Genomic DNA, 26,673 nt, shown 5'->3' with positions numbered 1-26,673 from the left:
CATTCTAGACCCTTTCCAATCCAGCCTCTGCCCCTTGCATTGCACTGAAACCACTCTCACCAAAGTCTCTAATGACCTTCTCTTAGCTAACGTTCAGAACCAGTACTCATCTCCATCCTCTTTGACCTGTCAGTTGCCTTCAATACAGTCAGTCATGCTCTTCTTCTTGAAATCTTGTCGTCCCTTGGTTTCTGTGATTCTTTCCTTTCTTGGTTCTTTTCCTTACCTCTCTAATTGTCCTTCGGAGGATTCTTCTCATCTGCCCACCAACTTTCTGTGAGGGTTCCTTCCACAGAACTCTGTCCTTGGTCACCTTCTCTTTTTCCTCTGTGCCTGATCTCTGGGCAGCCTCAGAAAGTGCACAAACACAAATTTAACTATGATCTCTGTGCTAACTACTCTCAGGTCTAGCTCTCTTTTTATCCAAATTAAAGTCTCGGTCTGTCTCTCTGACGTCTCCTTGGGGATGTCTAGTTGACAGCTCAAGCTAAACTTGGATAAAACAGAGCTCCTAATCTTCTCTCATACACCAAGCCCTCACTACTATCTCCTTTTTTGATCACTGTGGACGACGCTACCATTCTACCTGTTACTCTGGCTTGCAATCTCTGCGTCATCTTTGACTTGGATGTCTCTTTCGGTCCTCGCATTTAGGCTATATCAAAATCTTGCTGATTCTTTCTGCATAATATCTCTAAGATACAGCTTTTCTTATGAATGCACACAGGTAAAACGATCATCTAAGCTCTCATCGTCTTGCACCTCAGTTACTATAATCCTTTGTGGCCTTGACAAATGCATTTTTCCCCACTCATATCAGTTCAGAATGTTGACGCAAAGATCCATTTTCCTAACCTGTAGCTTTGACTTATCTCATCTCTCTTTGAATCCCTCACTAGCTCTCCATTCCTAGTATATCAAACGTAAGCTGTTTGGATTCACTTTCAAGGCCCTATCTACATGGTGTGATGGGTTCCCGGGGTGCAGCCTGGATTGTGGGACTGCAGAACCCTTCTTACCCACCAGCCTGGGTTGCCTCTTACAGTGTGATGCTGTTGCTAAGCCACAAACCTTTGGCAGATACTGTACTTACACAGATCTCCACACCCTACTTCTGGGGGAATTCTGTGCCAAAAAAATCCAAAATTCTGCAAAATGTTGCATTTTTATTTGTCAAAATAATGCAATATAATCACACCAGTTTCACTTATTTGGTAATTTATTTAAACTACCATACAGAAAAAAACCCCACAATAACTGTTCAATATTTCCTAACTACATGAAAGTTAAGTTACAAATACTTGGTAACCAAAACCCTGCATTCCAGTCATAATCCTGGATTTTCATTTAAATTACATTACTTTTATTTTGGTGTTTGGTGTTCTCTAAAGTAGACTGTCACTTTAAATTGCTCAGACTTTCACACATGAAAGTCATACAGTTTTGCTAATCATTGTCCTGCATTGTTTTTTTTTTAAATGGATAAGAAAAATAGATCCTGAGCTGTAATCTAACCGCATTGTGACTCTCTGACACAGGAAAAAAAAAAAGTGAGAAACCACATTGACCTTCCTATCTGAGGATTCTGTTACTGTCACTTACAATAAGGCTCCTTTACACCATTCTGGCAAGGTAAAAGAGCCTCAATTAACTAACAATGGGAACATTAGCAGCTTGTCTGTTTAGTTGTTACATTTCTGCTCTGCCTCAGGGACAGAGCCTGCTTCACAGCTCTACGCCTCTGAACCCAGGATGCAGCAACAGCTAGGAGAGGGACAGAAGGAGTCTCTCACTCATTTTCACACCGGCAGGCCCGCAGCCCCACCACCCCCTTAACATCTCTCCACTGACCGACGCACACCCAGACTCCCCCTGCATGGTGATCTGCTCTCTACTGCCAGCTGCTTCCAGCAGATGCGCCCGGGCTGCTGCGGAAGGGGTGTATGTTCCTCACAGATTTCTTTGCTCCCCCATTTTTCTGTGGGGGAGCCAAGAAATCTGTGGACAGTATGAACTCTGTGCCCCCCCACCCACCCCCCGAGGGCGCAGAATTCCCTCAGGAGTAACACCCAACTGATTACATGAATGCTTTGCCAGCCACTCATGGACCAACAATAGAGAGGGTCCAGCCAATTCCCCCCAGCTACCCAGCCTTGCACCCCAGAACTGTACTGTCTTGCCCTGATCAGAAGCCTGACCAGTGTAAGTTCATTATCCAGTCTGTGCTTCCCTCGATGTAGAGGGGTCACACACTAGCCTTTGTAAACTGAGGTTTCCCAAGCACTTCCACCAAAACACACAGTTTTAAGTAAAATATAAAACACATTTATTAACTACAGAAATAAATTTTAAGTGATTTATAAGTAGCAGGCATAGAGATCAAAGCTGATTACCTAAGAAATAAAACAAATTCGCAGTCTAAATTCTATAAACAGAACAGGATTTGAATCAAGCAGGATTTGAATCTGTCTCATCCTGACAGATGGTATACTTCCGCAATACACAAGCTTGGACTCTCTTCCAACCCAGGACCACTCTCTTCAGTTCAAAGTCATTGTCCTCCAGGCGTTTCTTCCTGGTGCTGAGTGTGGGGGGAGTGAGGCCAAGTCATGATGTCACTTCCCCTCTTTATAATTTCTTCCAGCTTCCTGGAAAGATGTCTTGCTTGTGACATGGGAGTCCAACCCCATTGATCAAGCAGTCTCCATTTTCTATGTGCTCTCTCTTTGAGAATTCTTCTGGGATGACTGCTGGGCAAGTGGATTCCCCTTTAATGGGCCATGCATGTCTGGCTAATCCCTGCTGGTTTGGGGTGTTCCCAAACTTGCAACATATTTCAGTAATATGCACATAGCAAAACTTGATAACTGCACATATGATGATAGCACAGACAATCCAACAGAATATTAATGTTCAACAGATCAAGACTTTAAAATGATACCTCACAAGGCATACTTTGTATAAAACATACCATAATTGTATGATAGTGGTGAATATGGGGGTTTTAGGGTGCTGCTTTGAGGTATAGAGTGCATACACGGTCAATCTCCACTCTGCCTATCATCTCTAATTTGTACTGAGGGGTCGATGCATACCAGGAGGCCAAACTCCATTGCCCACTTATTACATTTTAAAACAAGCACCTTTTTGTTTGCTCTCTTGCTTCCTCATGTACTTAGGAGGCAGTCCCTGAGCTACCTCATTATCGTCCTTCATATCTCTCCGCAAAACTCTCCTTTTGCTGTGACGCCTACAAAAAACTTGAAAATGGTTAGGCTGTTGGCGTGCCTGTTATGCTCACCACTACAGTCTCATTGTATCCTTGTACTCCATCTATTTGTCTGTATCAATCTGTTTTTCTTTTGTCGCATACATAAATTGTAAGCTCCTTAGGGCAGGGACTGTCTTTTTTCCCCCCCGTTTCGTACTGCACCAAGCACAGTTGGGTCCTAGTCCATGACTAGGCCTCCTAGATGCCATAGTAATACAAATGATAACTAATGATAACATTTCAAGTCCCTGTGGAAATCGGGTAACTATTTGCCAGTCTCAGCTTATCTATAGCCTTCAGGAATCTAGGGTCATAGGCGCTGATTCTGCGGGTGCTCCGGGGTTGGAGCATGCAATTGGGGGGGGAGGGGGAGGAATGGTGGGTGCTGAGCACCTGTCGGCAGCCCTTGCTCGATTCGCTCCTCTCCATCCCCCCCAGCACTTCCCACCTGCTGGCGGCCTCGCTGATGAGCCCCTACCCCCCAGTGCCTCCTGTCTGCCACGATCAGCTTTTCTGCGGTGTGTAGGACGCCCTGGGGGGGGGGGGAAGGGGAGGAGCAAGAGTAGGGCATGCTCGGGGGAGGGGGCATGGGCAGGAAGAGGCAGGGTGGGGGTGGGCCTTAGGGGAAGGGCTGGAGTGGGGGCAAGCCATGGGAAGTACCCCCTAGCACATTAGAAAGTTGTCGCCTCTGGTTAGGGTAACATGCTATTGAAACTGTTTGTTGAACCTCTGAGCATAAGAGCTGCTACAGCCTGAACTCTAATAGAACTGAGACTGTAGCCCTGGGGTGTTCTCAACAAATTTTTTTGGTGGCCTCAATGTGTGGCCACCAGCTCTTGCTGGCACTGCTGCTCTGACAATTTTTCATAAAATACTTAATTACTTTAGGAAAAACATATAAATATGAACATATACTCATGCAAAGCATTATAACCTATAGGGCTGTCAAGCGATTAAACAATAATAGAATACCATTTATTTAAATATTTTTGGATGTTTTGTACATTTTTCAATTATATTGATTTCAATTACAACACAATACAAAGTGTACAGTGCTCACTTTATATGTATTTTGATGACAAGTATTTGCATTGTAAAAAAAAAAAAAAAGAAATAGTATTTTTCAGTTCACCTAATACAAGTACTGTAGTGCAATCTCTTTATCATGAAAGTTGAACTTAGAAATGTAGAATAATGTAAAAAAACAACAAACTGCATTAGAAAATAAAACCACGTAAAATTTCAGAGCCTGTACGTCCACTCAGTCCTACTTCAGCCAATCGCTCAGACAAACAAGTTTGGTTACAATTTGCAGGAGATAATGCTGCTCACTTCGTGTTTACCATGTCACCTGAAAGTGAGAACAAGCGTTCACATGGCACTATTGTAGCCGGCGTTGCAAGATATTTATGTGCCAGATGCGCTAAAGATTCATTTGTCCCTTCATGGTTCAACCACCATTCCAGAATACATGTGTCCATGCTGATGTCGGGTTCTGCTCGATAATGATCCAAAGCAGAGCAGACTGACACATGTTCATTTTCATCATTTGAGTCAGATGCCACCAGCCAGAAGGTTGATTTTCTTTTTTGGTGGTTTGAGTTCTGTAGTTTCTGTTTGAGTGTTGCTCCTTTAAGTCGTCTGAAAGCATGCTCCACACCTCATCCCTCTCAGATTTTGGAAGGCACTTCAAATTCTTAAACCTTAAGTCGAGTGCTGTAGCTATTTTTAGAAATCTCACATTGGTACCTTTTTTTGTGTTTTGTCAAATCTGCTGTGAAAATGTTCTTAAAACAAACATTTGCTTGGTCATCATCTGAGACTGCTATGTCATGAAATATATTGCAGAATGCAGGTAAAACAGAACAGGAGACATACAGTTCTCCCCCAAGGAGTTCAGTCACAAATGTAATTAATGCATTATTTTTTTAACTAGCATCATCAGCATGGAAGCATGTCCTCTGGAATGGTGGCCAAAGAATGAAGGGGCATAAGAATGTTTAGCATATCTAACACACAAATACCTTGCAATGCTGGCTACAAAAGTGCCATGCAAACACCTATTCTCACTTTCAGGTGATATTGTAAACAAGATGTGAGCAGCATTATCTTCTGCAAATTTTAACCAAACTTGTTTGTCTGAGCGATTGGCTGAAGTAGGGTTGAGTGGACTTTGTTTTATTTTTGAATATAGTTATTTTTTTGTACATAATTGTACATTTGTAAGTTCAACTTTCATTATAAAGAGATTGCACTACAGTACTTGTATTAGGTGAATTGAAAAATACTATTTCTTTTGTTTTTTACAGTGCAAATATTTGTAATCAAAAATAAATACAAAGTGAGCACTGTACACGTTGTATTCTGTGTTGTAATTGAAATCAATATATTTGAAAATGTAGAAAACATCCAAAAATATTTAATAAATTTCAATTGGTATTCTATTGTTTAACAGTGTGATTAATCGCGTTACATTTTTTGAGTTAATCATGTGAGTTAACTGCGATTAATTGAGAGCCGTAGTAATTTATTTATGTAGGGTTTTTTTTGCAAGACTCAATAGTAAAAATAATGTACAGTTGTCTCAATTCTTTACTGGACCCAAACACAACAGTAACACAAATAAGGTGCTTTGCATGTTATCTTTTTTGTTGTTGTTTCTTTTGTTTTTTGGTAGAAGGTGGATGTATGTACAACAATTCTACCCTGACTTTGCTCCTATTCTTGCGCTAGGAGCATGTCATGGAGCAGGAGTCCCTCACTCTGCTGTGGAGCTGCCAAGCCCTGCAGCAGCCGGAAGCCATTGAGCTGCTCCAGTAGCTACAGCAACTGTAAACAGGGAATGCGGCCCCAGGAGGGGGAAGCGCTGACCCCTTTCTCCATCCCTGCCTCCCATGGCCCTTCAGCAAGAGCCCACCTGGGAGAAGGTGGGTCGGGCATTCAGCGGCCACCTGCAGAGTCCCAGGCTCCCTGTACCCTGACTGGGAGGGTGGAGGGGAACTGCCAGGGGAGCACCCAAGCAGCCAAACACCACAGCCACCTCCAGTGATAAGAGCTGTCTCCGGCACTGCGCACACTGGCCTCATGTCTCCAGAGGTGCTGCCTGGAGCCCCCGAGAAGGCTGTGTGATGCAGGGTTGCCTATCCCTGCTGCCAGTGCCAGCACAAACACCAAGGTGGTGCATTTCACTGCCCCTGGTAACAGCTCTTCAGGAGCAACAGCTGGGAGCTACAGGGAGGGGCTACAGCTTCTCCTCCCCTCCCTGCCCCCACATCTCCACTCATGCGTGGGAGGCTGTCAAGGCCACAAAAAAATCCATTGGTGGCCACATGCGAGAAATGCTGCTCTAGCCCATGACTAGATCAGCTTGCAGGAAATCTAGGATGACTGGTGCCATGTCTTAGATGAGCAGTATCCTCATTTTGTCACACAAGTTCACAAAGGTTCTCCAAACCTTAGAGTGATAGGCCTTTGATGTGTATTGCTTTCTTGACTGCACCACAGAAGAGATCACTTTACTTGATGAGCCCCTCTTCTTCAGGCTTGTGCACTTAGCGAGTGGATTAATTTGAATCATGATTTAAATCAGCTAACATGAATCTTTGATCTGAAGCATTGATTTTAATCTTGTTTTGCATTTTTTAGTTATTTCCCTAAAGAAAGATGGATTGCTATTGGTTGGTATAATCATTAAAATATGTTAATTTACAACTAACTGTAGCCTCTACACTAAATTTGGTGGTACTTTTTTCCTAACCAGGAAGATACACTATATCTATAATAAACATATTTATTTAAGCAGTTACGTAGCTTAACATACTTATTCAGATTCTTAATTTTTACATTTTTATTGTGTTAGAAAATGGTGAATGATGAATTTCCTATTTACTACATGATTAATGTTTTACGTGTGACGTTTTTGTCAAGCTGAATTTGGACGGAAATTGGAATTTAATTAAAAATCCACAAAAACAGTATTTTAAAATACTTTTTAATGGTTAAATAAGACTACCTTAAATATTCTGTATACATAAGTAAAAAAGGAAGGATTGACATGATTGTTTCTGGTCACCATGTCATTCAAGTTTTTAAAACTAGTAGGTCTCATCCTCTCATACCTCATTTTTATTCATAGATTGAAAAGGGAAAACAAGCTTTCCTGCTTTTCCAACTCCCAGTTTTAATGAACTAGTCATTGGATGGAACTAGTTGAGTTTGCTGAAAAGAAGAAAATATTCTCTCTGAACCCACAGAAGGGATTGTTGCTGTCAAAAGCTGGTTTAGCACATAAACAGAAATTTGGTTCATGTACTTAGCCAATCAGTGACTTCTACCAATTCAGTGGTTTTACTGTCTCTAAAACCTTGACAGCAAACATGTATTGCTTGAATATTATTTTTTATTTAATTTAAATGTTTTAATAGATTATAGTAAACTGGATAGGCTATCATAATTTCAAATTTAATTTTAAATAATTTTATTTTTAAAAAGAAAAATGTATATAATTGAAATAAAATGTTTTAAATGTAATAAATCTTTTAAAATAAAAATAAATTATTGATTTTCATCCACGCTGCTTTATTCAGCAAAGTTAAGACCACAAACTGTGCTAGATCCACATGAAGTACTGGGCCTTTCGTTCACAGATCTAGAATTAATGGGAGTCTGAGAGAAAGAGACAGGGACTTGTTTACCAAATCAGCCATCTCAGTCGATCTGATGCTATGATGCTCTTCATTTGCCAACCTTCTACAGGACCCTGCTGAGTATGGACCACAGGAGGGGGCATGTACACTTAAGTTGTAGCTCCAGGGAATTTTGAGGGCTTCTGTTCTGTTTGCTCCTGCTTCTTTTACCTGAAGTAGTTGGGGAACTTTTCTGTTTTCTTGTTGTTTCATGAGACCCATCTGTCACCTGCACAGACCAGTGAAGACCCTGTTCTTTCCTTGGTCCAGCTGCATTCCATTATCAGTTAGCTCTGCTGTTTGTCATCTTCATAGAGTGGATTGTTAGACTGTTTTTTTAGTTCAAGTTATTAATAGGTCTGCAGGAATCCTATGTATAAGACAATTTGAGAACAAAGCAGTTCAAATTTAATAGGCAAATCTCTTTCTAATATGCAGAGAAGAAAATAATAAAATTGTATTAAACTGTATTTTTTTTTTTTTTTTTTTTTTTAACTTGCAGGCAGGAAAAATAATTGGCCTCCTCTGCCTGGGAATTTTCCAGTGGGTCCTTGTTTCTACCAGGATTTTTCTGTGGACATTCCTGTAGAATTCCAGAAGACAGTAAAGATTATGTACTACCTGTGGATGTGTAAGTAAAAAATTACTGAACCCTAACAGTCTGTACATTTTGTTATTTTGACCTAATGCCAATGTAAAGTGAGATGTTGAAATAAAATAATCTCTTTTTATGGCTAGGGATGGCTTCAGTATTAAGACTATTCAAACTAATCTCCAAATGTTGACTGCCTTAATTCTAATTGCGTTTTTATACATAAGTGGAAGTTGAACTAAAAAAAAAAAGGTTTTCCTAAAATTTCAAATTAAATATAGTAATAATACCTAGCTCTTTTGCTGTGGTTTTTATCAATACCTCCTTTTATCTATTGGGATCTAAGTGTCATTATTCCCATTTTACAGATGGGGAAACTGAGGGTGGTGAAGTGGTTTGTCCCCAGTCAACCAGCAGGCCAGTAGCAGAGCCAGGAGTAGAACTCAGACCTACTGAGACCCAGTTTAGTGCTCTAGCCACTCAGCCACATTTAGAATTTATAGCCTTGTGATTGTTCACATTATACTTGTACAATAATTTGCCTACAATTAAATGTTGATTTAGTCTCTTTAAAAAGATAAATAGTATAGTGTAAATAAACAAAAGAATATAGTCCACATTAAACTATCCTGTCTACACCAGAGGTACTCAAGGCATAGTCTCTGCAGGCTTTGTGCTTAGTCTGCACCATTTCAAAATACAGTGCTCTGTCTTGATCATAGCAGCTTGCCGGCATCCAGTGGGAAAATGTAATACAAGATCTTAATGTACATTGTGCTGTGATCAATGTTATCTTCTCCAGTTGCTTGTGGCTGCTTGGATACGGTATGTTTACACCACAACTGTAGTGTTCGTGTATTGGCATTTTCCTTGTTGGACACAGATGTGGGTTTCAGGCTCCTCTCACTTTTCCAATAGGGTTACAGTTTGAGCAAATCTGGACACCTTTACTTGGTAATCTTTTTTTAACTTGAACTCCATGTATGAATCAGAAGTAGTCAACTTTCAGTATTACCCATGAAAATTACTCTAGTTTGATGTCCACTATTTGTTATATTCATTATTGGATCACCACTCTTTAAAAAAAAAAAAAAAATCACTGTAAAATGCAAAACTAGTCACTCACTAATAAATACGATATAGCTTTAAATCCATATCCAGTCTGAAAGCTTGGAATTCAGTATTTCAAATGGTATCAGCATTAGTTTCTAACTCCAGCCATTTATGAGGTTGATTTCTAAAAATGTCAAACATCAAGCTTAGGGAGGGTGGGGAAAACAAAATGGGAATTATAATAACATTGTATTTTTCTCTCTCTCGCCTCCCATCCTACAACAGTGGATTAAGGAACAGACAGCATTATAATGTCAATAACTGGAAGCAAGGAGACAGAGTTCTGAAGGCCTGCCCCTGATTATTTTAATTTCAACCACACTGCCTCTCTCTTCACCTTGGAAGATGGAAGCTTTAACTTGGCTTTCTTGTGTTTTCCTTAGTTTGGCCTCTCATTCCTTTTCTTTGTCTTGCAGGCACACTATGGAAGAAAGAGGGGATGAGAAAAAGAAAGGAGAGCAAAGAGTAAGGCCAAAAGCTGGGAACCTGAGGAATCTGCTTAAGGACAGGGAAAATGGGTGGAAACCTGATCTCTCAGTGCTCCCCACCCCATGTGGTGGGTCTCAACTGAGGCTGGCCATTTGATTAGACTCTGTGACACATACTTCTTAGGAGAATGCCTAGGTGGTTTGGTCTCCACGAGAGTGATGAGGCTCCCCCTCTGGGGATATTCATTGCCTTAGGAAGCTGCCTGCCTGCTTGTTTGGTATTTATCATCCTTCCTCAGCTTGCAGTGCTTTTTCACAGCTTACCCAGCTCTTCAGAAACTTCTCTGCCTCCACAAGGTACAGGGGCCCCTGGACATAATGGCAGCCAGTCCCAGTTCTGATAAGTTCAGCTCCATGGCAGCTTCTAAGGCCAGAATAGTCCTCCAGTCCGTTTTTAGGTGTCTGTTTCTGTTTGATAGATTTTAGAGACACACCTTTCCACGTCATTGTCTGCATGTTGTACTGAGTAACACATGCTTTCAGTTTAACACCTTGACCCTTGCTGTTTCCTCAGTGACAAGCTGTTTTCTGAAGATGTTAATTGACTTGGTTACCAACCTCCATCTTTATCTCTAACTCAATGACATCTTTGTTCAGGGACCCTCAGTCCTCCCAACTGCTAGTATGCAGGACAGGGTCCTCTGGTATCTGTCTCAATTTGGTTTCCTGATTAAACTGGACCTAGTCCTACTTTACTCCTTACAAGAAACTTCCCTGTTTGGGTGTGGTCCTGAATACCTGTTTGCAGATGCTTCGGTAGCTTCAGTGCCTATCTGTTAGTACAGAACCTCTGCCCCTTCCCTGAAAGGAGCAGTCCAAAGATACTAGTACACTTAACAGCCTGTGTGGATTTAGTTCCATGGGCATGAATGTATCTCTAGCCTTTGCAATCCTCCCTTTCCATTTAGCGGTCTCTGTTATGTTCATCTGTTGGGTTGTGCCTCGCTAAACTAGAGGGCTTTTCTTTCCCTGAACTCCCATGTTCTTATAAGTTAAAATAATAGAATAGTGGTGGCTTCTGTCAACCACCAGTGGAATTTTCTTAGCACTCCCCCATTTGTCAGAGTCCATGCTTCCTGAGAATTTGGGTGGAAGTCTGTCTTGGCTTCCTGAGGGCCCATATTTGATGGGCCACAATAACATCCTTGCAGATTGGCTCAGTCACAAACTAGGTTGGGAGAAGGGAGCCCTGATCTTTGTTTTCAAGGTTGTTTACCAGAGTCTGAGGCACGCTCCTTTGGGTTGATTATCTTGATGGTGTTTGCCAAGCTTCCATGTTTGTGTTCTTGGATGTTCAACTCCTGTATCCTCCTTTTATGATGCTTTATATAAAGTTGGAGTGGGAAATTGGGATGCTGTTTCCCTTTTCTGCTAGGAGTTTAAGGAATGGCAGGTAGGACAAACTTTATTTTTGCGTGCTCCGTGATGGCCCCTGTGCTGTTGGTTTTTAAACCTGATGATCTTCCTAATAAACCCTTCTGTCCTTCCCCTCACCCCCATCTCTGTGGACACTGGTTGAGACCCAGCACCTACTGTCTCAAGGGCTTTTGCTCTTCCAACTACCTTTAATCTGAGGCTGGCTGCATGCGAATTGAACAGCACCGTTTCTTCAAGCATGGTTTCTTTGCTGAGGTTACATGTGTCTGGAGAGCATTGTATGTTCTGGATGATTTTCATGGCCTGGTGTCGCATCAGGGGTGGTGTTGCCCTGTCTTGCTGGCTCCAGGATGTTTCAAACTTCTTCCTGACAGGATAAAAAAGACGACCAGCACTTCATCCTGTAGATTCAGATTCTGCCCTAAGAACAGCCTTCCGGTTTGCTCCCTTTATTAAGAGGGCCTTCCTTCTTGCAGTGGGCTCAGTCAGGAGAGTGGGTGAGCGTAAACATTTGTAATCTGCCATACCTGCACATCTTTGTGGAAAGATGGTTTTTCAGCATTTTCCAGGATTAATTTACAAGGTGAATACTGAATTCTACCTGAAGTAATCCATTCTTCTCAGAATGAATCCATTCTGCCCCATGACAAGAGGCTTCATCTGTTGATGTTAAGTTTCTCAGTCTTGTTCTGAAGAGTTTCGAAGGCCAAAAGAACTGGGGGCAACAGCTGAAGCTGCTATGTGAGTCCAAGGCTGTGTTCTCAGTGTGTGAACAGGCTTCCTTAGCTTTGGCCTAAGCTTGTCTATGGGCAGTGAATACTTAAGCATTCATTTCCAGGGGGGCAACCCGGTAGGCTCTGCTTTTTCTATATATCACTATCAGCTGGGGTTATCTACTTCCCAGTTTCCTGCTAGTGGCACAATAAAGTAGCTTCTCCTCATGCGGGATATTGTTTGCTGAGTTCAGTGTCTCTTCCTTAATCCACTGTTGTAGAATAGGAAAAGAGGACACCAAGACAAACAATTCCTGGAAAGAAATCTGCTCTCTAAGATCTGAAAACTCCTTCCCCACATTTTTCATCTCTGACAGCCCTCATGGGCCCTGCCACTTGCTGAATTAGGTAGCAGGCAGTCATTCCATCTTCACTTTCAAGGACATTTTATGCCTCTGCCTTGAACTGGTAGGTTTTGGGTTCTCTGTCAAGGTAAATTTAAATGCATTTAAAAAACAAAACAGATTAAGATTTTGGTATAAGTGAGGAGTCCTCATTTTAAAGAGTGATTTCAGGAGTGAGCGGCACTGAGCACTATTCTTTATGTACTACTAACAACAGATGTAAACTATCCTATTGGGCTGAGTGAGAAAGGAAAAAATCTTATTCTTTGTATAGTGTACTCTGGCAATGGCCCTTCTTTCTCCAGAATAATAATGGTAAATTTTAGACTGTTCAAGCAGAGGTTATTACAAAAATTGCTGTAGATGACAGGTTTCAGAGTAGCAGCCGTGTTAGTCTGTGTCCGCAAAAAGAACAGGAGTACTTGTGGCACCTTAGAGACAAATTTATTAGAGCATAAGCTTTCGTGGGCTACAGCCCACTTCTTCGGATGCATATAGAGTGGAACATATATTGAGGAGATTATATATATATATACACACACACACACACACACACACACACACACACACACACACACACACACACACATACAGAGAGCATGAACATGTGGGAGTTGTCTTACCAACTCTGAGAGGCCAATTAAGTAAGAGAAAAATTTTTTTTGAAGTGATAATCAAACTAGCTCAGTACAGACAGTTTGATAAGAAGTGTGAGAATACTTACGCTCTGATAAATTTGTTAGTCTCTAAGGTGCCACAAGTACTCCTGTTCTTTTTGCTGTAGATGAATTTATTTTAATCAAAGATATCAGATGAGTAGTTCTGCAAAATGAAACCATCTGTTTATCCACAAAGTAGGTGTAGCACAGGCAGCAGCAGTGCAAGTTTTCCTACCAACGGGCCTCAGTGTTTGAGAGGGAGCTCAGGGTTTACAAGGCTGTAAGATATTATTAATTACAATGGGGATGCATGTCTGCTAAGAACTAGACTAGGATCAGTAAGAGCATATCTACATGGAAAAGTTATACCAGTGTGAACTAAACTCTGAATTTTAACTGCAGTAGTTGTATTGATATAACTCTCACTGTAGATGCTCTTACTTGGGAATAAGAGTGCCTTTTGGGGGGTGGGAGGGTTAGATTATGTTGCTTTGGAAGGTGGTGTTATGTTGATCTTTCGGTAACTGCTTACCAGCTCTGGATTTGAAGGAGTAAATAGGGTGAAAGGTGCTTAAAACTGTTATCCAGAGTTTAAATTTACCAGTCACCCTAATTTAGCTGCCAGAGATAGATTGTGTGAGATGGGAGAGACGTCAGGCAGTCATAATTACTGCACTTTGCCCTGTGTCCCCAAGGCCAGTGTCTCCCTTGTGTTGGCAAAATTGTTCCTGATTTGGCCACCGGGGAGTGCTGAAGAGAGAGGCATGGACATGTCTTCATCTAGCCTCTGGAGGCTCATAACACAGACTGTAATGTTCTTATCCTCAGACAACCTGGAGAGTAAGAGTTCCAGTGTCTCTTGCTTCTGCTGTTTCTTCTCTGCCCTGAAAAATCTAAATGCATTTTCATTAATTCTTGGGTTATAATGTTGGTTTAAATTCTTTAACAAACCTTAGAAAAAAGCTAATCTCTAATAGCTGTTTTGATATCTCATACCTGATAGGCCATTGGCATGTATTAACTAAAATAGGAGGCTGAGAACTATAGTTCTGAGTATTAGTAAAGGTGACAGATATTTCTTCTTGTTGTTGTTATAAGAACTTATTAGAACATACAATATGAATTTATGCTTTTATAAAATTAGTTCTCATAGTTTTGTTTCAGTGTGAAATACTTTTGTGTTAGGATACTAATTTTGCTCTATTTCATTTGAGAGATAGCATAACATTTGCGTTAGAAGGATTTATGATTTGTAATTCTTTTCTTTTCAAATGAGAATTTCACTTGCTAAATACAGACTACTTTGTATACTTTAAGAAGCTTTTTAAAAAGACATGAACAGTACAGGCCTTCTGTATATCTAATAATGGTCTAGCATCATGTTCTTGTACATCTTTACTGGTCTGACTTTGAGAAAATAATTAAACAGTATATAAGAAGGTATTTGCAAAGATTTGTATCCAGTAATTACTGTAGCAGAAGTGTCAGCAACTGCAGCTGAGAGAGCTTTATTTATCTATTTAACTCTTTGATGCTATAAATCAGTACTTGCTGGAAATCCTGATATACAGTGCCGCAGGTTAATATGTTTTATTTTCATGAAATCTCCCCCTCCCCCCAACTCTATACTACATATTATTTTTTCTAAAAATCTTGAATTTACTTGCTCAGTACTTAACTACACTGGGATCTTCATCATTACTTCAGAGAGGTGTATGAAACTAGCAGACTAGTCTATTACAGAGATAGGATGTTGATATAAGAGTGATGTGGATGTATTTTGTTTAAGCTTTTACATTTATTTAGGTAATACTTCAACAATTGAAATATTTATTGCATAAACTCAGGTTAATACAAACTATTTTTTTGTTCTACAGTCCATGCAGTGACACTGTTTCTAAATATCTTTGGATGTTTGGCCTGGTTTTGTGTTGAACCTGCACGAGGGGTTGATTTTGGATTGAGTATCCTCTGGTTCTTGCTTTTTACTCCTTGTTCATTTGTCTGCTGGTACAGACCACTTTATGGAGCCTTCAGGTAACGCCAATCTGGTTTTGAATGTTTTTAATGCACATTATGCATTTTGAAATGTATTCATCTTTAAGTAGAACTTTACTCAACTTAGTTTGCCATATTAACCTGAATTATTATTAATTATTATTTGAAGAGGCAAGTCATATTAACCCACTTGCTGCATCCAAAGCATAAACAGATAATGAAAGGCTAGCTTAGGAAGCTAATAATTAGGAGTGGCATTTTAAAAAATGTATATAACTACTGATATAGAACTGATATTGGTAGGGAATGGATGTCATGGTATTGTGTTAGCTGGACTTCAAATATCAGGAAAATTCTCACCAAGCTTCTATCTTATCTCCTCTAAAATCACCACCAGTTCTGAATAAGTATAATATTTAAAATTTAAAAATGTAAAGTGCTGACTAAATATGAAGTTTCTAAATGAGCTTCATAAAATAGATTTAAGTAATCATACCTGGCAAGTGAACTGCCATTCTACGTCTGCAGCAACGTGAGATGTTACTAAAAATATTAAGTACAACGTACTTTCTTTTTTTTTTCATCCTAATATATTGATTATAAAAAGCAGTTGAGCTATCTTCTCAGTAAGCACATTCAGTGAATATCATTTGATGATATTAGAATTACACTGGTAACTCTTATTTGTTGTGGTTAATTGACAAAAAGAATACCTCAGTCTGCAAATCCATATACATGATTGATGTACATTAATCAAATTAAATTGGGGAGTAAGATTTTATTTTATTTTAAGAAATCCAGAACTCTAATGTGATATAGCAAATTAATAATCAAACTGAGTCATGACTTTCAAAAAGTAGTTTCACAGCTAAATATTTTAGAGCTCTCTATACGGGGCGGCACCAGCGCAGCAAGTGCGTGCCTGGGGCGGCAAGCTGGGGAGGGGGTGGTCTGCCCGTCACTGTGAGGGCAGCAGTCAGGCAGCCTTCGGCGGCATGCCTGCGGGAGGGCCGCCAGTCCCGCGACTTCAGCGGTAATTCGGTGGCGGGCACGCCGAAGACGTGGGACCAGCAGATCACCCGCAGACATGCCGCCGAATCCGCATGACCAGCGGATCGCCCACAGGTGTGCTGCCGAAGGCCGCCTGACTGCTGTGCTTGGGGCGGCAAAAAACATAGAGCCGCCCCTGTCTATATACATCTAAACTGTGTGTTTGTGTGTGAAATAAACTTTTTTTGAGTTTTGATTACTCTTAGAGCTTATCAATGGATTTAATTTGAACTTTGATCAATAGTGTGTTAAATCCTAATACAAAAAAGAAATGCTATAGCAAATAATTGTGAATTGGGTAAAGGTTTTGATATCTTGGAGGCTTAAATGGTCTGTGGGATTTTATTTTTATTTTTCTACAAAACAGTGAAGTGGCCAAAGGAAAAATATAAAGTTTTAAATATCCTTCATAGCGCTCATACATCGTTCCCCCCTCCTCCGCCACGTACATGAATTAAGGAGCAGTTACTATCACAGTTGCATTCTAACTCTGAATGTTCACGATTAAATTTTTTTCAGTGGTCCCTTTCCAACAAGCACCAACTTAAGCCTTGTTCTCAGCAAATACACCTTGATTTAAGGCCTGGTATGCACACAAACTTACATTGAAATAACTAAACTGGTTTTAATTCACAGTTTGTTTTGTACGAGTATGTGAGTGGGCACTTATTCTGAAATTCTTTAGTGCTTACCCTATTCATATCATAATGAAGCATTATATTTTTACTGACTTAAACTTTAAAATTCTTTTCTTTCAGTCCTATATTTCAATAACTTAGGCAGCTGCTGTGTTCTGTATATTTTCCTTTTAACCAACAGCATAGCTTTCCATAGATAATGTTCAGGGGATGATGTGGTTAACTAAAAAGCAAATTTAGCTGGAAACTTAGATTGATTAACAGTGAACCCATTATATGTATATAGTCGGCTGTAGAGGATAGAGAGTGCTGGGAAGCCTACATACATAGGGTCAAAGTTCCCAACGGCTTGAGACCACCCGGTGATTGGAAAATCAGTATGATTTGGCGCTGGGGCTGGAAATTCCTGCTTCTGAGCCGGCCTGCCCACGCTGTCCAGGATAAGGCTTATGGAGGTTAATCTGGGCTATACAGGAGGCGGATATGTAGAGAATGGTGGATGGTATCAGGCTTCCCACCTTCCTCCCAAATGTGTACTCTACTCCGGGCTTCATAGCTACAGCCCTGCTTCCCACCCAGCAGAGCCAAGAACAAACTTCTTTCTTTCAGGTTTTAAAATTCTTGGCTCTAGACAGGAGATCTCACTGTGAGCACCCAGTGATATGTTTCACATTCCTCTCCACTTTTTCCCCTACCTCAGCACAAAAAAAGTTGAAATGTTTGTTTGTTTGTTTTTAAACGGTTCTCTCCCCCCCCCCCCTCTTTTTTTTTTTTTTTTTTGGCAGATTGTATCTAGGCACCTTTTATTACTTAGGGCTAATCTATGTTAAAGAGTTAGGTCGGCTTAACTACATTATTCAGGGCTGTGAAAAATGTCATGCCTGTGCGATGTAGTTAAGCCTAGTGCAGCGATGGAAGAACCTCTTCCGCCACTGTAGAGTCTACACTACAGAAACTCATCTGCAGCTATGCCATTGTAGAGTTTCTAGTATAGATATTAGTGCCTGTCTTTTTCCTGCTTAAGTAGGAGGGCTGCATGCAGACCAAGAATAGACACTGGTGTTTGCCTCACCTCTGCTGTTTTGAGGAAAGGAAGTTACCCTTCTGCTGCTGAGCATCCCCTGCTGATTCTTCTGCATTCAGTCTCCTTCCTTCTCTGCCTTGTACTCTATGCCAGTGAATGTTTTGTGTTATGCAGTGTGAAGAAGTTAGAAGAGGTTGCCAGGGTGGGCATCTTTTCCTCTTTAACATACAAGGAAAGAAGTAGGAAAAGAAGAGGTAAATAAGATTAATTGGAGTGGTGTTGACATATAGAGCACAAAAGAACTCGAAAGGAATTCATAAGGAAGCAATAGAAATGATCAGGAGGCTGAAGAAATTGACTTATGAGGAAAGATTAAAAGAGCTAAACATGTATATTGTTTGCCTAATGAAGGGCGTAAACACACCAAGGATGGAGAATTATTTATTATGGTACATAAGGGCATAACTAAGAAGTGGGAAGGAAGTTTCACAAGGGAAAACACTCCCAGACACACATACTTGGCTGTGGAATAGTTTTTGCAGGGAGGCAGTGGAAAACTCATTGCTTGCACCTTTTAAAACTAGACTGGAGAAAATGTATAGTGGTTAGCAATTATTTTTTTGGTACGGAGAGGGAATTTTTTGTTTTTGTTTTTCCCCATCTCTGTCTTGTGTGGCAATATAAATTCTTCCAACTTCCACAGCCTTTTGATAGTTCTGTCAGAAGAACATCACTTATGCAGTTTTTCAGAACCAAATCTGCTTCTTTTGGTCCTGTTTTTAGTCCTCCTTTCTAGTTAGTGAGTATATAAACTGGTAGTATGAGGTGTATGAGAATTTTTTTGTTGCTAAATGGTTCCAGTAGTGTAGTTGAAAATGTAACACTAGAAATGACACATTGTGGTTCTGTGTATATTATGTCTGTGTATATTCTGTATCAGATGTTCTCAGCTTGCAAATAAAAGGTGTGGATTTTTTCCCCTACCAGGCCTGCAAACTCCAATCTGAGCGTTAACCAGAGTTCTCTTTCTTATGCGTTATCGCCAAAATTATTCCCTCAGAGACACCTGTGCAGCCCCACTACATTCTGTGAGTTTGTACAGGTGTAATTAAAAGGAATTTGGTATACAATTCTGTTGAAGATGCACAAGAAGGAATAGACTCTAGTTCCCTCTCTGAGCTTTGTTGGCTGTTCAATAACTATGGAGGCAAAACCAGCAAAGGCTTGTCTTTGTCACTGTAAGCAGATACAAAATTAATCTAAGGGTAGGTTTATACTTATGGCAGTGTGTAGAGTACAGACACTGCACACCCAGCTAGAATGGGTGTGTATATAGCAGTGTAGACGATGAGGCATGGTTTAGGCAAGTAGAATACAGACATACCAGAAGCCTAGGGTATATACCATTCATGGCTCACTAGATGCCAAGCAGAGTTTCCTATGTCTACACTGCTATTTTTAGTAGTGTCGTGTCCTGCTGCCTCCCTGTTGCTGGAACCTTTCTCCTCTGTCTCCAACCTGCCAGAGCCTTTCACTGCCATGTGTAGATAAACAAACAACACAGTCTGGACGCAGCCTGCTTTTTACTGTGGCATGTAGTTACATGTACCCTACACGCTTCCAGAAGTGTATACAAGCCCTAAAGATTGAAGGCAATCTGAAGGTTGAAGGCAATTTTGGGTGAAAATGATCATGAAAGGAAAGAGCGAGAGCAGCAGAACAAGGACAATGGATTTAAAAAAAAACACTTTAACGAATGCAGAGAACTGGTAGGTATGGTCCTATGAGAAGAAGATCTAAGGGATACAGGAATTTAGGAGAGCTGGCAGTTTCTAAAGTAGACAATATTAAAGGCATAATGACAAATTATCCCAGTACAAAGGAAAGACAGGAAGAATATAGTAAGAGGCCACTATAACTCCATCAGGAGCTTTTCAATGACCTAAAAATCAAAAAGGGATCCTACAAAAAGCGGCAACATTAACAAGTTACCAGGAATGAGTACAAAAGCGTAGCACAAGCATATAGGCACAAAATGACTTATACCTAGAAAGAGACATAAAAGGTAATAAAAAAGGTTCTATAAATACTTTAGGTGACCTGATACTCAACACAGTATTACCAACAAGGGGGAAGAAATGCAATCCAAAATAGGGAAAGAACAGTTAATGAACATTTAAATTTGATATATTCAAGTTGGCAGGGCCTGATGAAATTCATCCTAGGGTACTTTTGGAACTAGCTGAAGCAATCCCAGGACCATTAACTATTATCTTTGAGCATTCATGGAGGATGCATGAGGTCCCAGAGGACTGGAGGGGGGCAAACATAATACTAGTCTTTAGAAGGGGGAGCAAAGAAGAACTGTAGACTAGTCAGCCTGACTTTGATACCTGGAAAGATACTGGAGCAAAGTATTAAACAATCAATTTGAAAGCACCCAGAGAGTGATAGAGTTATAAGGAACAGCCAACATGGATTTGTCAAGAACAAATCATGCCAAATTAACCTGATTTTCTTCTTTGAGAGGGATACTGACCTAGTGGATTGGGGGGAAACTCTGTAGGTGTGATATGTCTTGATTTTAATAAGGTCTTTGACACAGCCCAATATGACATTCTCCTAAGCAAACTATGGAAATGTGGTCTAGCTAGATGAAATTACTATAAGTTGGGTGCACAACTCGTTGAAAGACTTTACACAAAGAGTAGTTATCAGTGGTTCTCTATCAAACTGGGGGGATGTATTTAGTGGGGTCCCAGAGCAGTCTCTGACCTGGGTCTGGTACTATTCAATATTTTCATTAGTGACTTGGATAATGGAGTGGACAGTATGCTTGTAAAATTTGCTGATGACGCCACTCTGGGAGAGGTTGCTAGCACTTTGGAGGATAAGATTAGAATAAAAAACAACCTTGTTATTTGGAGAATTGGTCTGAAATCAACAAGATGAAATTCAGTAAAGACAAGTGCAAAAAGTACTACTTCTAGGAAGGAAAAATCAAATGCACAACTACCAAATGGAGAATAATTGGCTAGGCGTTAATACTGCTAAAAAGGATCTGGGGGTTATAGAGGATCACATATTGAATGAGAGTCAAGAATGTGATGCAATTACGAAAATACTCTTATCTGATATGTATTAACGGGAGTGTTGTATGTAAGACACAGGCAGTAATTGTCCCGCTTTACTTAGCATTGGCGAGGTCTTAGCTGGAGTACTGTGTCCAGTTCTGGACTCCACACTTTAGGAAAGATGTGGACAAGCTGGAGAGGATCAGGAGGAGAGCAACAAAAATGATAAAAGGCTTAGAAAACCTGAACTATGAGAAAAGGTTTAAAAAAACCTGGCCATGTTTGGTTATAGAAAAAAAAACTGAGGTGGTAATCTGATAAACTGATAATCTTCAAATATGTTAACGACTGTTATAAAAGGATGGTGATCAGTTGTTCTCCTTGTCCTCTGAAGATAGGACTAGAAGTAATCAGCTTAAACTGTAGCAAGGGAGATTTAGGATAGATATTAGGGAAAACTAGCTATAAGGATAGTTAAGCACTGGAATAGGCTTCCAAGGGAGATTGTGGAATCACCATCATTGGAAGTTTTTAAGAACAGATTAGACAAACACCTGTCAGGGATGGTCTAGAATTGCTTGGTCCTGCCTCACTGCAGGGGGCTGGACTTGATGACTTGAAGTCCCTTCCAGTCCTACCACTTCTATGATTCTAAATACAGAGAAGCAGAATTAAGAAGATTATGTAAAAATGTCATCACTTTTCAGAGTAGAAGCTCATGTAGATACAAAGAGCTACCATTTGGTATTTAAATATAGTCTAAATCAGTCTATAAAATCTGTTCTCCAGTAATTTGTATGGTTGGAAAAAGTTACTTGGGTAATGTAGTTGTGTATTTGAATATGATTTTAACTTCCTGACCAGTTTCTTTGTTTTCTCTTTCAGGAGTGACAGTTCTTTCAGATTCTTTGTGTTCTTCTTTGTATATATCTGTCAATTTGCTGTACATGTACTCCAGGCTGCGGGATTTCAAGGATGGGGTAACTGGTGAGTGATTAGCTTTATTCAATTCTGAGTTACATATCCAACAATAAAACTGGTGTTTTAAAAATCTCAGTGTGAAAGACAATAGGTGTATGCAGAGAAATAATTTAGTAGGTAATATTTTTCATTTGGCGTTTTGGTGATGAGGGGGCAAGATATCATTGTAGAGTGCTTCTTATTGTAGGAAAAATCTATCCCAAAGATATCTGGAGAGACAGGTATTCCAGATATTAGGGTGACTAGAATGTTATCTTTCACCCTAAGCCCCTAACTGTCCCAGTTTCATATCAACTCTGCTCAGACATCACATTGACTGTGTTTATGTATGTGATTTGCCCTATATTTAGAATAAAACTAAGAAATCTTAAAAATAACTTGGGTGGTAATAACATACAGAACGAGATGTAATGTGTTCACTAATGTAATTTTCAGTTATGCTTCACTTGCAATAACTAACATTTCAATCAAGCAGACTTCTGTAACAACTTCAGTTTATATTAACATATTGGAATGTGAAAACAAAAATATTACGTTGGGGATACCTTGCTAACCAATGGCATGCATCCTGGCTGCTTATTTTTAAAGGATTTAGAAGCAAATGGGCATGATACAAGGAAGTTAAGTGTTCTGAATTGGTGAGAGTATGTGTGCTTATTCCAGCCTTGATTCACATTTGACGGTAAATTGAAGTACAGTAACTCCTCGCTTAACGCTGTAGTTATGTTCCTGAAATATGCTACTTTAAGCAAAATGTTGTTAAGCAAATCCAGTTTCCCCATAAGAATTAATGTAAAGGGGGAGGAGGGTTAGGTTCCAGGGAAACTTTTTTTCGCCAGACAAAAGACTATAAAAGACACAGTATAAGTTTTAAACAAACAGTTTAATACTGTAGACAGCAATGATGATTGTGAAGCTTGATTGAGGTGGTGAAGTCAGAGGGTGGACAGGGGTGGGATATTTCCCAGGGAATGCCTTATTGCTAAATGATGAACTAGCACTCAGCTGAGCCCTCAAGGGTTAACACGTTAATGTAGCTTCACACTCTACAAGGCAGCAGGAATGGAGGGAGGGGAGACAGCATGGCAGACAGAGACAGAGACACACACCATGTGAGAGAGAGAGAGAGAGACGCGCATTGCCCCTTTAAGTACGCTGATCCCACTCTTAAGTACACTGCCTTTTTAAGTAGATCAGCAAGTTGAGGCAGCAGCTGCTGCCAGCAAGCTCCTCCATCCTGAGCCCTGTAGTGTCCCATCCCCACCCTTCTTCTGTGAAGCTGGGGTAAAGGAGTGTGGGGAGGGGGACACCCTGACATTAGCACCCCATTTCCCCTCCCACCACACAACAAGCAGAAGGCTCCCAGGAGCAGCTCCAAGGTAGAGGGCAGGAGCAGCACAGGGCGTTGGGTGGAGGAACAGCTGAACTGCCCGGCAATTGATAGCCTGCTGGGTGGCTGCTGCACAGGGATCTTAGGGGATTGGGGGGCTGCCAGTCCACTCTGGTTCCAAGCCCCCACCAGTTAGCTCCAATGGGCTGCTCTTTCTGCGAGCAGTGGACAAAGCAGGCGGCTCCCAAACAATGTTATAAGGGAGCATTGTGCAACTTTAAGTTCTCTAATTGATCAGCAATGAAACAGCGTTAACTGGGACAATTTTAAGTGAGTAGTTACTGTAGTTTTGCAGATGATCTGGAGGATGCTCAGAGCCCAAAACCTTTTCCCCTGCAGCAGTACCTGTTGGGGAAGCACATGTGCCCTGCGCCGCCTCGTGGTCCCTCACAAGGCTATATAAAGGCGTTGCCCTGACCCCCCCTCCACCTCCCCGTTCCTTCTTATTGTCACTGGCCTATGTTAGAGCTCCCTGTGCAGTTCTCTCCTCACGGTTTATTTTCTGCATCATATCTACTTGCTGAATCCTTGTAATGTAAATAGTTAGTACTTGTAATAGTGTAGTGTTAGTTTTAGTGAGTTATGTAATGTTTTCTGGGTTTTAAGCGCTGCCTGTGGTGTGAGGTCTCCATTCCTAATAGTGAACTGCATACATGCGGCTTATTGGGTCTTGGTGAGGAGCACATTAAGAAAAGGCACAATATCTGTCCCCCTTCTTGAGGGGGAGCCCTTGCCAGACAATCAACTTTTGCCTCGAAGAACCATTGGCCCTGTCTTCGTCCTCTCCAGACAATTCAACACTGCTGACTTTGTCTTCTCCAGTCCTGGAGGATTTTAAATCCTACCAAGACTTAGGAAAATGGCTACCTAAGTTAGGTATTGAACCTGAACTGGTATAGGAAAATACCCACAAGTTACTGAATACCTTCCAAGAATCTATGCCAGGAAGGGTGTAGCCCTCCTGATTAATGATGCCTTTCTGCAACTGGTGAAAACCTGGCTCACACTACTCCAGTAGCCAAACATACTGATAAACAGTACCATGTCCCATCTCAGGAGTTTGTGGTTATTTTTACTTCCACCAAGCACCAAACTCCCTAATTGTCACAGCCGCTAATGAGAGATTGTGGCAGGGGAAATTCAAGTCTACCCCAAAAGAAAAAATGGTGAGGAGACTGAATGCATTAAGGAGAAAGATTTATTCTACTACTTTGCTCCAGATGAGGACAGCAAGCCCTTCTTGGAAAATATGATTTTCTTAATGGGGCGGTGATGTCAAAATTGTCAGACAAATTGCTGGATGATACAAAAGAGTCATTCGGGGCCTTATTAACTGAGAAACAGGTGGTGGCACAGACTTAATTCGTCTGCTCTAGAAGCTGCATATGCTTTCTCGAGGATTATGGCCTACACCAGGGGTAGGCAACCTATGGCACACGTGCCGAAGGCGAGCTGATTTTCAGTGGCACTCACACTGCCTGGGCCAGGCCACCAGTCTGGGGGGCTCTGCATTTTAATTTAATTTTAAATGAAGCTTCTTAAACATTTTAAAAACCTTACATATAACAATAGTTTAATTTATATATTATACACTTATAGAAAGAGACCTTCTGAAAAGGTTAAAATGTATGACTGGCAAGTGAAACCTTAAATTAGAGTGAATAAATGAAGACTTGGCACACCACTTCTGAAAGGTTGCCAACCCCTGGCCTACACAGTTATTATGAGAAGGGCATACTGGTTATGTGATTTTGGGATAGCTCTGGACATTCAGCAGTCTATTGAGGACTTACCTTTTGACGGTCAGTATCCATTTTCAGACAAGACTGGTGAGGTCTTGCTTTTGCGTCTTGTGTTTGCAACACAAGACAGGGTTGACCTCACCAATTGTAAACATTTTGGCTATCTGCAGTACTGGATGATAGCATGCGAGATTCTTCCCTTTTATTGGTCTGTGGTGCACCATCAGTTGCCATTGTTTAAAACTTCCAGTAGGTTCCTTTTGGAAAGCCGGCAGACAAGGGAATTGTATATTCTGTCTTTTATCAAGATAGTATCCTTTTCTGATATGTGACTTCCTACCAGTTTGTTGATGCTTCAGGCTGCATGGCCCCAGAGCACTGAATGCTGTCAAGCCTTTGAATCATACTGTCTAATCTGCTGGTCTCTTAGGGTCAGTACCCCCTTTCTCACTGGTTTTGTTTTCTTTGGAAAGTTTTTGATTTATGCAGAATCATTGTCTTGGCGCATTTGTGTTGAGGCTCTGATATGTCGAGGCTTTGCCCATAGAACCAAAGTGCTCATTGAATCATCTGTTAGTACTTGATACTTTGAGGCCCAAATCAAAGTTTTACATTGAGCAGCTTTTGGATGAATTCTTTTTAGAGTTTTGGTTAATCAGTACTCGGCTTGTGAGCCATCAGCACTTTTAAGAGTGCATCAGCATATTTTGAGCACTCAGCACAGGTTTTAGTTTTATCTATTTTGGTATGATGTCCTCCTCACCTGCAAAGGAGGAAGGCAGGTAGCTCAGTGGCTTCAAGAAATGTGACTGTACCAGGAAGGTTTCTCTCATAGAAGATCAAGGTAGATGGATTTTAAATCTTGGAGTCAAATATGACAAGCATGATTTACAAGGCTTGTTTGGAGAGGATCACCCAGATAACCATCAGGTTTAGTGGGAATTACCTGAAATCTCTGCTCCCACAGAAGCATCCTGAGACTCCCAGAAATTTGACTGAGGTCATCTTCATAGAGGAATAGGATTATTTTTGTGTATTGATTTATGAGCTGGCTTCAGCACCACATGTTTTCATGAAATGTTTGACTATAGTAAGGACTATATGTACAAGAATGGGATTACATATTTTCTCCTGTTGGAATGTTTGCCTGACCAAGGACACCACTGAAGAAGTTGGCTAACAATCACTACATGTCCCCACCAAAGCACTGGAGTGATTAGAAGTCATGATAAACTACACAAAGCAACCCCTTGCTTGTCTCCCATAAACAGTTGGAATACATAGGAACTTTGCTAGACAGAGCTCAACTTGAGATCTTCCTGCCTCGGCAGGATTGAGGACATTAAAGTCTGACACCGCAAATGTTGGAACTAGTATGTGTCAACCTGGACCAGGCTACAAATGCTGGCAGGCAGGGCTTCGGCTGTATTCATAATAGCCATGGCAAGTCTTCATGTAAATCAACTTCAGTGGA

General features: G+C 40.8%; 2 protein-coding genes across 3 annotated transcripts in view; one reads left to right on the top strand and one right to left on the bottom strand.

Annotated features, from left to right (window-relative positions):
• The window catches only part of AP3B1 (adaptor related protein complex 3 subunit beta 1), a 580,418-nt gene that overhangs the window by 370,954 nt on the left and 182,791 nt on the right, over positions 1–26,673 (bottom strand). The window lies entirely within an intron of this gene.
• The window catches only part of SCAMP1 (secretory carrier membrane protein 1), a 72,049-nt gene that overhangs the window by 34,827 nt on the left and 10,549 nt on the right, over positions 1–26,673 (top strand). For both annotated transcript variants that reach the window (XM_042848653.2, XM_005308344.5), the window contains 3 exons: positions 8,459–8,587; positions 15,180–15,339; positions 21,972–22,073. In XM_042848653.2, the coding sequence (XP_042704587.2) occupies positions 8,459–8,587; positions 15,180–15,339; positions 21,972–22,073 (391 nt within the window). The remainder of the gene's footprint in view (positions 1–8,458; positions 8,588–15,179; positions 15,340–21,971; positions 22,074–26,673) is intronic.

Source organism: Chrysemys picta, chromosome 6 (assembly GCF_011386835.1).
Source record: "Chrysemys picta bellii isolate R12L10 chromosome 6, ASM1138683v2, whole genome shotgun sequence".
NCBI lineage: Eukaryota > Metazoa > Chordata > Testudines > Emydidae > Chrysemys > Chrysemys picta.
Note: the sequence above shows the minus strand (reverse complement) of the source record. Positions and strands in the feature narration are given on the sequence as shown.